The 13,624-nt window shown below is 35.2% G+C and overlaps 1 protein-coding gene across 1 annotated transcript; it reads right to left on the bottom strand.

Moving 5' to 3' along the window:
- Positions 1–217: 217 nt before the first annotated feature.
- LOC128995401 (phospholipase A1-like) lies at positions 218–13,026 on the bottom strand. Its single transcript, XM_054420409.1, has 8 exons — positions 12,934–13,026; positions 12,533–12,683; positions 11,593–11,849; positions 8,215–8,336; positions 3,006–3,174; positions 2,046–2,228; positions 832–997; positions 218–404 (listed from the first exon to the last, which is right to left on the bottom strand). The coding sequence occupies exons 1-8, from the start codon at positions 12,962–12,964 to the stop codon at positions 260–262; spliced, it is 1,224 nt and encodes a 407-aa protein (XP_054276384.1). The 5' UTR covers positions 12,965–13,026; the 3' UTR covers positions 218–259.
- Positions 13,027–13,624: the final 598 nt, after the last annotated feature.

Below are 13,624 nucleotides of genomic sequence, written 5' to 3'. Positions count from 1 at the left end.
GTTTACCGTACTTGTATGGCATTTCCGCACTCGACTTCGTGTCATTGTAAAGCATTTTTGTACTAAGAAATGTTATAGCGAAGTTGTTTTTCAAATATCAAAAGTTTAACTGAAATAGTAGACTACCATTTTGTGAAGCATCAGCTATAAACATATTTTAAATTAAGATTAAGGATTAACATGAAAAATACTTTTTTGTTACAAGTGTACAATTTAATGGCACATTTTATAACTGAAGTTGGTGATTTCTATGGATTCACTAAACATTTAGGTTGGCTAGTTTAACACTTTTTACTATATCATCGGCTTTCTTCCCCTTAAAGAAGGAGATGCAGTTTGCACCCTTTGGTCCAAATCCGTATGGTTTGTGAGCCATGGTGTTCAAATAATACGTCCCTTGTGCACTGAAACAGGTCAAGAGCAATCGGTCAGGGTAGGGGACACTTGCTAAATATCATACTGATATCATACCCTTATTATACTGATTGACTTTTTCTTGTTCATACTATTTAGGAATAAACTTGCTTACAATGATGATTACTAAATTTAATCATAAATCAATTTTTAAACTATTTTGTCAAGATAAATTGGTTACAGTAGGGGACACGTGCCAAATAACTCCTTTTATTACTGATTGATGCTACAATTTCTTATTCATACTCTTTAGGAATCTAATGATGCTTACAAAACTTGATCAAAAATCCAAAGCCTTACGTACTGGTTGAAGACTGTTACAGCCCAAACCAAGAGTACCTACTTGTTATTGTTTGACTGACTTTTACTCAATATCTAGTCAATAATTATAACGTTAAACAAAGCGTAGTTATTCACCCAGGAACTGGTGGGAATGTGAGTGAAGTCTTTTCCTTGAAACTGCAGAGACAGGACGAGAACAAAAGATAACTGCTGCACTTCCTCGCTGTCCACAACTCAGGGTATAAAATGATATACCAGAATAACGGGACAGACCTTTTATGACTGCAAAACATTTTGCGACCTATAAAAGAGTATACAATAAATATGTGGAAGATTTGGCCAGATTAAAACAAAGGTAACTTAAACTCTTTTAAGTCACAAGTTAGTTGCGAAATTTACTTTTCATATATTGTTTAAGGAGAAATAAATGTATTTTGGTTGGATTTTGGGTACATTATGAGCTTATATCACATAGTCTGAAATGAAAATAGAGTACAGTGAGTAGCAGGGTAGGATTCCAGAGGAAAATCATAAAAGTAAGCAGAGCTTGATACGCATGTTAAATTAAAGATCTTACACAGTACCACAAACCCGAATTTAGACGGACAACTGAGTAAAAAATAAGAGCCATACAAAAACTCAAAATTGCTAATACAAGAAATCTTTCAATACCTGCCATTTCTTACTCGTTTGTTCCATAATTTAACATTTAGGTTTGGTAGAAAAAATACAACCATAGAAAAAAAAGTCTGATATGCTTAGGTTCGATATTCCATATGAGTCCTACGATAACTTAAAAGTTTAGTTAATATATGAGTGCGATATTCTATAAGAAAGCATTTCTATAGAACCGTCATTTCATCAGGTAGACATAACTATGACCCATTTAAATATCCATGTTGGACTATTCAAACTTCTTACATGATAGTGCAAATATTTTACAAAATATGCCGCCAATAAGCGCAAAAGAGACGGTACCTGGTGGGGTCCTCTAGGCTCGATGGGAAAAAGGGAAAACTATTCTATATAACTTAGGCATGGTGCGCAAAAGATGTCCACCCACACCTTGGCACCCCCATCACCAGCTGTGACATAATGTATTCAGACCGTTTTGACAACAGAGCATCTTGACATAAGAGATATTATGGTGTTCCCACAGTTTTACTGACACATTACCGACGAACAAAAAGCAAGCAACAACTGTGGAACTGTGTACTGTGGATTTTTATTGGCTGGAAAAGGGTCACATCACAAATTAGTTTTGAAGCTGTAATATGAATTGAATTATCGTCTAATACCATAGATAAAACATACTTCCTTAGTGTTGTTTAGTCTATGCTAATACTTACTAAAGAAACACCCAGGCTGGAACCCTCCATTGTTTATTACAAAATCAGCTGTTGCCTTGCGATCAAATGTACCACCGTAAAATGAGCCGGTGTGGAAGACAAATACCAGCTCGGCATCGTTCTTAGAGATCACGCTGTTTTTGTTTTTAATGCTGAATAACGTCGTTGAGTATGGATCTAGAGCTGCGGAAAACACGGTGTGTTAAAAACATGCTTGAGTTAATTTACATTGTTATCAATGAGGTATAAAACAGGTGTACTGTCCTGTTGTGACCTTAATAAGTTTAATACTCAGAAATGTTTCAGAACAAAACAAAAAGAAGAAGGTCCGTTTTCATTAATGTGAATAAGTACGATATCATATTCCCATAGTTCCACGACATCTTCCGATGTCAGCTCCATTGTAGTATATTTTAAAATTTCTATACTCAACTGATGTGTTATCATTGATAAAAAGTGTTAATCATTGAAACAATGATTAAATGTTCAATGTTTGAATTTTTATACATACAGGTTATAATTGTTGTAATAAAAAAATTGTTTATTCGGTTATAAAATGCGTGTACTTATTAACTCTAGTTCTAAGACTTTAAAATGTACTAGGGTTGTGATTGACGTTAAATAGGAAATATAGATGGCCAGAAATGTTGATAATATACGAAGGGTAACTAAAGAAGGCCAATTGTTAAGAACAAATGTATGTTATCACCGAAAATTCTCCTTAGATTTTACACAATAATCAAATTAAGTTAATTGGCTATACTTTCCTTATCATAAGTTGAATGTCAATCATGGCGCTGTTCCTGATGAAACAAAAACAAACAACACTAATCTATTTAATTTTTCTTTTATATTATTATCTTACAATTAAATTTATCTTCCTAAAGAATACATAGTAATTCTCCTAGTTTAAGAAGGGCAAAGCAAATTGCGAAATCACGAACAAATATTTTAACCCACCCGTTATGGATTTCATCTTCTTGCCATCGTTTTTCGAAGATACATAGCGACCTATATAGCCTGAGAGCTGAGCAGAGAAGCAAAAACCAACAAGATGTATTTTGTCGATTTCTATTAGATTGTCGGTAATCGCAGAGTTGAAGAAGTTACCAAGGACTTCACTTAATGCCTGCAATATTAAACATATGTTATTATAGTTGCTTATTGCTTAACCATGAATTCAGTCTTAGGAAAAATTGCAGAATGGTTATATAAAACAACTAAGCAAGAAAGCAAGGACCAAGACAATACTTGGCTTCGGATAGTTTCAGGTTAAAGTGCTGCTATAAACCTGAATGAAAAATAAAAATTACAATTTATACAAATGGTTTACATTAAAATATTCCTACAAACGAATTCATTTAGTTAGTGCAGTAGGAACAGCTGTATTTCTGTCTTAAAATTCAGTGACATGATAAATTTACTTTTTTTTTAGAAATTGTGTACTATTTTACTAAGAATTAAGTGGATGCACTGTTTTATGTCATAACTCAAACTCAACTATAGTAGCTCAAGTAGCTGGATCCTACTTGGATCAACTATGACAGGGGGAATTACTGTTACATCTGCCCCTGAATCAATTTGAAATGTTCGTGGTTTTTCCTCAAATACTAATTCTAGTTTCCAGGGCTTTTAATCACTTAAATAAATCGAAAAATATATTCAAAGTAACGTTCTATAACCTTGATACAATAACAATTTACTAATCCTTAAGTGTAAATGTTTGCCAATAACCCGACAACTAGTGCCAGAGAGAAAGAAATGAGCTATTAAAAAGGTTGAAAATTGTCAAAAATGAGCTACGATACGCTGTTGTCCTGTTAGAGCTCATAGAATTAACAAAATTAAGGCGTTATTAGCTGTCCACGATATTAAATTTTTAAAGGGAGTATATGTTTTAAAATATCACTTTTGGATTTTTCAGAAAATTTTAGATCACTTTCTACACAACGCCTTGATCGTTTTCATTTCATTTACATTTGAGACTCGTTTCTAAGGGGTTTGAATCAGCATACAAAAGCTATAACTTTCAATGCTATTCCCCATAAAACAATAACATGGAGGGAATTTCATTTTTTAGGGGGGGAATATACGACTTGTTATGTTACAGGAGGTTTAGGTCCAAGACCAAGGACTCTGCCAAATTTCAATTCTCTAGTACATCCAGAGGTAGTAGAATTTTTATCCCCCAGTAAGTGAGTTACTCAAGCGGCTCTACAATTCTTTTCCCCCCCATTTCTCCCCTAAATATAGTCTTAAATATAAGTAATAATCCTAGCAAAAATATGCATGAGACCTTTTTATAGACAATCTTACGTATATAATATTTACACATGAAAAACTTTCTGCCAAATTTTTTAAGCTATCAATGAAAAATCGAAAAAAGAAGGCCGCAAGAGCTTTCTTAGCCTCCCTATTTGGTCGTCGTTGAGTGGGCTACCTGTTTTAATATAATAATCTAAAACAAGCGCATGTACGGACAAACCGTCAAACTGTTATTTTCGTCCGAGGATTTTAATTTTTTTTTATCATGGGGCATTTGGCCACGAAAAATCAATTGGAGTTTTTCACAAGGCTGGGAAATATCCAGTTTCCGACTTACTGCTCTTTAAATTGATCATACTATCGTCAATGCCTTTTTGTAGCTGTAGTTAATAAAATAGCTGATACAGGTAATTTTAAAGCAATATATGTATTTGTAAAGTTGTATCAAAATGTTTTCTTTAAATAAATAAATAAACGCGTCTTTATTAGCCAGCGTTTCTCTGATACATATAAGTTTTTCAGGACAACTTTTGTCATTAAACTACTGTACTTACAACTAAAAATTTATATCTTTTAAAAACTTTTTAAACTTTATCTTAAAGGTATTGTTGGATGCAACGGGTTTTAGGCTCTCGGGTAGTCCGATGTACAATGTGGGTCCGAAATTCGAGAAACTTATCTTTCCCAATTCTGAGGTGACCCTTAGAAAGTGAAGCCTCCCACCATGACGTTTCCTACGTTGTATGATGTCATCCCGGACAGAAAGCCTCTCGCAAAGATAGTCGGGCTCACAGAGAGTCAGTACACTGTGAGTCATGCAGCACGTCAAAACCTGCGCAGGGCTTCCCTGGGTAACATCCCGGCTGCTTCACGGAAAGGGGAAACATGATCACATTTTTTAAGGAAGAATACAAATCTGATTGCTGAGCTTTGAATTTGCTGTATTCTGCACTTGTCTTCCTACTATTGCCATATGCAGGGAAGCAGTAGTAGACTACTGACAATATCAGTGACTGCATGAGTTAAAGCTTTGCAGCCTCAGGCAGCATACCTCTGAACCTGTACAGACCTCTCAGTCTTCCTATTGCTCGTTGGGAGACATGCGTGATGTGATCTTTAAAATTCAAATTTCTGTCAATAATGACGCCAAGAGTTTTGGCTTTGTCACAGACCGCCAAACTCCTGCCATGAAGATTGATGCTCCAGCCATTATCTCTTAGTGTTTGTACTAGGTTCACAGGGACAGTATGAAGTACAGTGCACTTGTCTGGATTTAGCCTAAGCCCATTAATGTTAGACCATTTGGAGATGTTATCCAGATCAGTGTTGATCTTGTCGATCTTGTCGACAAGATCGACAAAACATGAGTCGATTGATCGACTCATGTAACCAGGCTCATAAGACAAGTGGAATTATCCACACACAAGTAAGCAGTACAACGTTTTACACAGCTGGGAAAGTCAGCTGTGTAAAGCGTGTTAAGTACAGGCCCCAAACAGGTACCTTGAGGAACGCCCCGTTTTTTGACGAGGGGATCAGATGTTTCACTACCCAATCTGGTAACCTGCAGTTGGTCGATAAGGTAAGAGCGAAGTACTAAAACCCATATATTTCATTTAGGCAATCCATAGAATTAAATGCCTTGGAGTAATCAAGTATGACAAGTGAGCAATGTTTCCCTTTGTCCTTGGCATCAATCATGTCACAGAATAAATTTGTCAAAGCTGTACATGTACTATGGTTTAAAAAAAAAAAAACCTGACTGTAGTTTAGGTAGCAACCTATTGTCATTCATAAATTGGGATATCTGATCAATCAAAATTTTCTCTAATATTTTAGATATTGCTGGAAGTATTTGAAGTACTGGAAGAATTGGTCTGAGATATTCTACCTTAGTTGGTTCAGCTGTTTTTAGCAATGGCCTGACAATACTTTGCTTCCATGCATTCGGGAATACTCCACTGATGAGTGACTCATTTACAAGATGTGTGATTGCTTCAATAGCAAACGGACTCACAGCTTTTAACATATTTATTGATATTTCATCACCGCCTACAGCTTTAGACTTTATTTGATTCATCACTAGTTCTACAGTTGCTTCGGTGACAGCACTAAATCTAAATTCGTTTCTTGTTTCATCTTGTTTTTAGTCATATAAAATGTAATAATTTCTTCATCAGCCTTGATACCAGACCCCTTTTTGTAAAATATTCATTAATATCATTAGCTTCAAAACCGTCAATAATGTCTATACAATTGTTCTTATTCTTTATACATTTCCAGAAATCTTTGCTGTTTGTTGTCGACAGTTTGTTGGTAAAAAACCTTTTTTCACATGCCAGACCATTAAATTCAATATGTTTCTTATGTCCTTATACTTATGCCAACCAAGATTGCTTCTTGACTTCCAATATATATTCCTTAATTATTTTTTCCTCTCGTCAATTTCTTAATCATACCATTTCTCCACGGAGCTACTTCCTTGGTTACCCTTTTACACACTATAGGTGCGTGGTTATACTATTCTTATTTCATTGGTCAACGCATTTTCAATATTATTTACTCCTTGTAAAATCGTTATCTTTTTCCAATCTATTTCAGAAAGTTCTCTTATCGCTTGGTCAACATTGAATTTTGAAAATCACTATATCTGATAAACTTTGGTTTCTTTTTTTTCTTTTCTCAGGACCAATTCACAAAAATAAGCTTGTGGTCTATAAGTGACTTCCCTCTATGATCTAATCTAATCTAGGTGCATTTATAACGCCAGGGTTCTTGACTTCAACCGACCTGTCCACGATTATGTGCTCTAACAAGTGGCTGCAGTTGCTGTCACCCTCGTAGGCTCATTAATTAACTGGATTGTATTTGATTCTTTCAAGAGTTGGCATAAATATTTAGAATCACTACTTGTTTTTGACATGAGATCAACGTTTGTGTCACCTAGACAGATCACAGAGTCGACTTCAACTGCTAAGTCAACAAATAGGGAGAGAATCAAAGAATCAAGGTTCCCTAGTGTATCATACGTTTGGAGACCTGTATACTACATACAGACCCAGTCTCTGGCTTTTTAGCCTTATGACAACAGAAAGTGTTTCTATTCCAGGTGGAAGGTTGGCTGGAAAAATATGTTGGTCATGCGTAATTCCTTCCTTGATGTATAAGGCAATGCCCCCTCCGGCTTCCTCCTCAAATAAGCCAGAAATGTGGTGGCGATCAGAGCGCAACAAACGGTATCCTGGTATTTTGAAGTTGTCCGAGGGAGTGTCAGGGTGAAGCCACGTCTTGGGTGTTGAGTAATCTTTGTATCATCTAAAATTTCTTCACATCAATAAATTACCATACATAATAACAATATCTTTAATTATTTAGCTAAATAACTTATCTAATAGGTTTGTTGTTTAATTCAATACGAACAATGCTCGGTCTCCTGGTACTTCCTATTAAAGTAATGTTCATGATTATGTCATTGTATAGAGAGGGTTATTCACTATTTATCTTACGATTTTGGTTGTTTTTAAACTTAAATTTTACCTCGTGTTGGAATTTGATAGCAATAACCTTAACGAAAGTCTATTCGTCAAATAACGGTTATTTATGGTGGAAGTACGATTTGTTTGATCTTACTCAATATTATTTTTTCCCTAATAATCCTATTAAACTTCAACAACGCTCGATGGGTAAGCTAGTATTATACGAAATAATATTTAATCCAAACAATGACAAATATTTAAAAATTGTAAATATAAATAACTTTTTTTCTAGGACGCTGGGCACGAGCACGGAATTGTTTTTCACATTACTTCAGGCTAGACCTAGGGGTTACGGCATTATCACTTCAGATTATCTTGTAAGATAAAATTCAAATATAAATAACTTATATATATTAAAGTATATTTACCTCATAATTTAATCTTCGGCCCAACATTACTTCGATGATTGTCTGCTTTATATAGTTATTCAACTCTTTCAAATCAAACGCAAAAACATTATATTTCTTTAAGAAATTTCTCAATACCAAAGCTGCAACATTAAATATAAAAACAATTTTAATATGTAATAAATCAATAAGAGGTGGAAGTGTTGTATTGTCTAGGTATGAAACTCAAAAACCCTTATAGACTATTTGATTGAAGAGATTTACTTAAACGAATAGAAAAATGTTTTAAACATTGCGTGTTATTGGTAGCTTTTTTTGTACCAATTTTAAACAAATACACCGTATCCCAAAAAGAATGGATCAGCTTAACATAGAGCGCGTTCTGGGAACATGTACCGGTGCACCGGTACAGATTAACCGGTGACTTAGCCACCGGTACCGCCCCGGAGCAAGAGTCTTGGTATCCCAGAACGGTTATTCACCGGTTTACGGTACACATCGGATTATAATTTACACATTCACCTATTATTTACTTTATAATATTTAAACCAAACAAACTTGTCTTCACAGAATAAATTATTTGAAAATTATTCACTTAATACGTAATTTAACCCCCTCATAGAATAAATTATTCACTCATTACGCAACATAACCTATAAAACTAATGAACATTATTAGGTAGACCCGCCATCTTGCCGTGGCTGCAAGCTGTTGTCAAAGAAACTGACCAATCAGAGGCCGCCGGTGTATAATGCACCGTACAATTTCTCCGGTGCATAAATCTTGCACCGGTGGAGGAAAAAGAGGAAATAGCTGTCTGCTAGGTTAACTCACCGGTCTCCCAGAACGACACATTTTTGCACCGGGGCAACACCGGTGCATGTTCCCAGAACGCGCTCATAGTCTTCGTGTTCTCATGGGTCATAGAAAAGACAACTACATGGCTAATTTTAATGCATTTTAATTCATATTAATGTTTTTTTTGTACCCTTCGGCAGTAATCAGCTGGTTTATTGTTGTTAGCACGTTTAATCTTTCAAAAAATTAAGTTGCTATTTTTCGTCCTAAGACGCCAGGGACGAGCCCGGGATCGTTTTAGCGAATTTCCCTATAGGGAAATAGCTATTACCGTAGGTGGCATGGTAAGATCTAAGCCCGGGAGCGATTTACTTTTTCATTTTGATGTCCCCAGAGGCCAAAAACACCATTCGTTCAAATTTTTATATATGTATACTAGCTGACCCTGCGAACTTCGTATCGCCTAAGTAAGTTATAGGTTTCCCCTAAGACAGACCGATGGAAAGAAAGTACCGTTACGTTTAATTTTCAAGATGATATCGTTCGCATCGCTCAATCACGTCCTGGTTGAAGTTCGTTCGCTACGCTCACTCACCTTTGGATTGGAGCTCGTTCGCTACGCTCACTCACCTTTAGGTTGGAGCTCGTTCGCTGCGCTCACTTGCCTTCAGGTTAGCTCGTTCGCTACGCTCAATCGCCTCCAGGTTGAAGTTCGTTCGCTACGCTCACTCACCTTTAGGTTGGAGCTCGTTCGCTGCGTTCACTTGCCTTTAGGTTAGCTCGTTCGCTACGCTCACTCGCCTCCGGGTTGAAGTTCGTTCGCTACGCTCACTCACCTTTTGGTTGCAAATTAGCTGTTGTCATAAATGTAAAAGAAATAATAGTGCTGCACCCTGTTGGTAATCCTTGTAACTTTAATGCTATTGAACATCATAGAACAGAACCAACTTGTTTAATTGAAACAGCTGTTAAGATTCATTAATTCCATTTCTCATAAGGTTAACATGGGAAACTCCAGAGCCACTGGGGCGGAGCCCTTTTAAGAATTTCGAAACGGGAAATAGTTTACGTCCGATTCGCATACCTACAGAATTTAAACACCAAATTTCATAACGATCGGTGAAGTCGTTCCGGAGGAGTTTGCAGACAAACACTGTGACACGAGAATTTTATATATTAGATATATATATATATATATACATATATATATTTATATATATGTCCGTGAACGCGCGATAACTTGAGTATTTTTTGTCAGATTTTGATGAAATTTGGTTTAAAGTTGTAAAGCGGGAAAAACTAAATGAGTTCGCAAACCAGCATGATCGGACCATGGGAACAGGGCTTTACGGGGGGTTTTATGGGGTAAAAATTGGGTTTTCTCACTTTTGACCCTCAAAACACAAAGATTCCCAATTTCTCTTTATACCTTTTTAAAGAGCTTAAAAAACAAATGATTTAGAAAATAAAAGTACTTTTGTACGGTTATTGGTAACGGAGAAAATTTAAAAAGTTTTAAATTTAAAATTCCCATGTTATTCTTATGGAGAATATTGTAAAATTTTGTAGTTTGGTTGTTTAAGGATGTATTTTGATCAAACTTATTTATTTTGTACTAAGCTATTAATATTTTACTAAAAAACACACTTTATTAGTTTCCTTGTAGCAGCAAACCTAGGCACTCGACCTATAATGTTATTTAAATATATTTAATTGAAAATCAATTCAGACAAATGGAAATTCGCTTAGTTGTCAGGTTTGCTGCGACGGGGGTTTACATTACTTCAGGCTAGATCTGGGGGTTGTGGCATTATCGCTTGGATATAATCCATTGGTGATATCCCGGGATTTCAACCCAGTTAAAGTTGCAATAAACATTTCTACATAAGTTGCAATACGGAGTTGCAGTTGAAAGCACGGTGTATTGAATGGTCTATAGAGCCAAAATCTGTGGGGTAATTCATTTGGTCTGGGGGTTCGTGAAAGATCAAGTATGTCTCTTAACCGCTGATATAAAACATAGGTGTACTTAAAGCATAGATAAGGGAGGCCTTTAGAAAAAAATCTAATAAAATGCGCCTTCAATGTGCAGTCACAGCTGGAACTCTGACTTGACATTCTTCGAGCAAATAATGGAGAAAGTTTAGAGGTTAGGCGGTGAAAACACGGTGGGGAAAAATTTCGAAGTGAAAGAAAAAATTGTATCCAGGCTAAAATTCACTTTTTATCTTTTATAATTATTTTTATACTAGTTTACTTTTAATCCATTCTTTTTGGGACACCCGGTATTTAAATGACAGCACAGTTTCCCACGGTGAAATTATAGAAAGGTGAAATGAGTCTTTGATTAAACAAACAATGACACTATGGACACATGCCATGTTTTGTTTTAAAATTCCATCAAAAATACAAAAAATTCAGTATTGTACCGATTTTGAGACTCAAAATAACGATAACCAATATTACCTAATGGAAACCATGAATAACTTTGTAAAAGGACTTCATCGTATTGTATCTTTCAGTAACTTAAGGATCGAGTTGAAATGTTGTAAAACACCGTAACAATCAGTGGAGTATTCTTAGACCAATGATATACAGTACCTGTAATTGAGTTCTTGACAAAGTCGTCGTTAGGAGAGCCGTTGACAGTGTGGATGATAAAGATAGACTCTTGTTCTGCTTTGTAGCCATTTTCTTCTTTCAACAGCTCCTTAGCCTCGGCTAACGGGCTACTGAGGTACTTTAGTTGTAGTTCTTTAGACGTAAATATTTTGAAGGCATCTTTCACTGTGCCGCGGTATTTGGGAATGACATCATCACTCTGAACAGCATTGGTTCCATCTGGCACCCACTGTTTGCTGGAAGAGATTTGAATGTTATAATTCTCTATTCTTGAAAATTACAACTATACTGTATCATTGTTTAAATTTGTGATCTGCACAAAATATTGCACTTAATAGTATATTCCAATTATAATACTGAAAGTGGCTGGTGCATACTTAAATTTGTGAGTGGAAGCCGAAGCTTTAGCTGAGTGCGGCCATGAATTTTGAGAGCGGTAATACACTCAATATTTTGTCAATCTCCATAGTTTAATGACTAAAATATCACAGAGCTAACTTTTTTTTAGTTTCACCTAAATGTTATCTTCGTTATGTTTGCTTTAAGCGAATTTATATTTCCTTGTTATTCTTATGAAAAAAAGACTCTTGGGTTTTGCTATTTTTAAGATTGTTTATGGATTGATCAAATTTGAAAAAAATGTCTTATTCTATGCTATAATCATTTGGACAACAAAACACGATAATTTACCTTCCTGTAGAATTAAACCTAACCAGTGGTTCAACCTGGTTGGTTATTTTAAAGGTGAATAAATATGTCATGTGTAAAAAAAGATTTGTGTAAAAATTCAACCAGATAAATTTTAATTCGCTTAGTCAGGTTTGCTGTGGTGGGGGTATTGTTTTCATAACAAATTATAATATTATAAAATACTCTCTATAACATATAATTCAATATATAAATAAATATCAATACTTACTCGAGAAGGTGTAATTGAATTTTCGCTTCGATATCTTCTTTTGATACACTCTTTGGTGTCAGTAAAGGGTTGCTCCATTTAAATGCATTCTTCCATTTTGTATAACTTGTCCTCCAATCATAAGCTTCCACATTCAAACCTTGCAAATTGACTGAAAAATGTCAAACATTTGTATATTTAAAACAATTGAATACTAAATAAAAAAAAACTCAGCTGATATAAATTGCTTAGTCAATGAATGAATCAAAAACATTAGGAATTAGCCATATTAACTGTTTATCCACAATTCATAGACACACACACGCACACATTTACGCATACAATGAAACGCCCATGCCTATATAATTACAACATGTAAATATTTTCATTAATTAGTAAACATATAAAATAAAAGTACTTACTAAAAATCAACAATAAAAGAATCTGTTTCATTTTCAAACATGTATATCCATCCTAAAACCTTTGGAACGTTGTTTCCATTAAGTGGAAAGCCAAACGAGTGATGTGTACCACGTCAGTACTAACACACGGTTGCTGTTTTTGACGGCTTAATGACAGCAATAACTCAGATGTGAAACATTATAATCATACTACCTCCACCACTAGTAGTGAGGTGGCTACCGAGCAAAATAAAATACTGGCGATACATATTCTTTAATAGTTTAATACTTTTTACCTAACCCGCCATGTTAAACATCCCTATCCCAAGCGTGATGTATACAACTACCTTACTTCTCGAGTGATGTAAAGTTGAAAAAAACTCACTCGGTGATGTAATGAAACCCATTTAAATAACATTGAGTGCTTAACTTAAAAAATATACCTCTATGGAGCCAACGACGTTCAACGCTAGAAATCAGCTGTGCGCTTGAATTTTATTGTTATGTTTTGAAGAATTTTCCTAACCTAGCTTTTGTTTGTAAATGAACGTTACTGTCAGAAGATGAGTGAAATGGACAATGAAAAATATTGTTCGTAACCTCCTGTATATTGTCGGGTCAGGTAAAATCTTGTACGTTACACGTTACGCAAGAGCGTGTTTACATCACTTCGGTAAATTATGCAACTCGCTTCCGCTCGTTGCACAACATT

This window comes from Macrosteles quadrilineatus, unplaced genomic scaffold (assembly GCF_028750875.1).
Source record: "Macrosteles quadrilineatus isolate MER2022 unplaced genomic scaffold, UCM_ALF_1.0 Scaffold_5__1_contigs__length_97177068, whole genome shotgun sequence".
In the NCBI taxonomy this organism is placed as follows: Eukaryota; Metazoa; Arthropoda; class Insecta; order Hemiptera; family Cicadellidae; genus Macrosteles; species Macrosteles quadrilineatus.
Note: the sequence above shows the minus strand (reverse complement) of the source record. Positions and strands in the feature narration are given on the sequence as shown.

Coding starts and splice junctions, on each gene's coding strand:
- LOC128995401 (XM_054420409.1), bottom strand. CDS start 12,964: ATGAAACAGATTCTTTTATTGTTGATTTTTA. Junction 12,684..12,933: donor TCTTTTATTGTTGATTTTTA/GTAAGTACTTTT, acceptor GACATTTTTCAG/TCAATTTGCAAGGTTTGAAT. Junction 405..831: donor ACATTCCCACCAGTTCCTGG/GTGAATAACTAC, acceptor GACCTGTTTCAG/TGCACAAGGGACGTATTATT.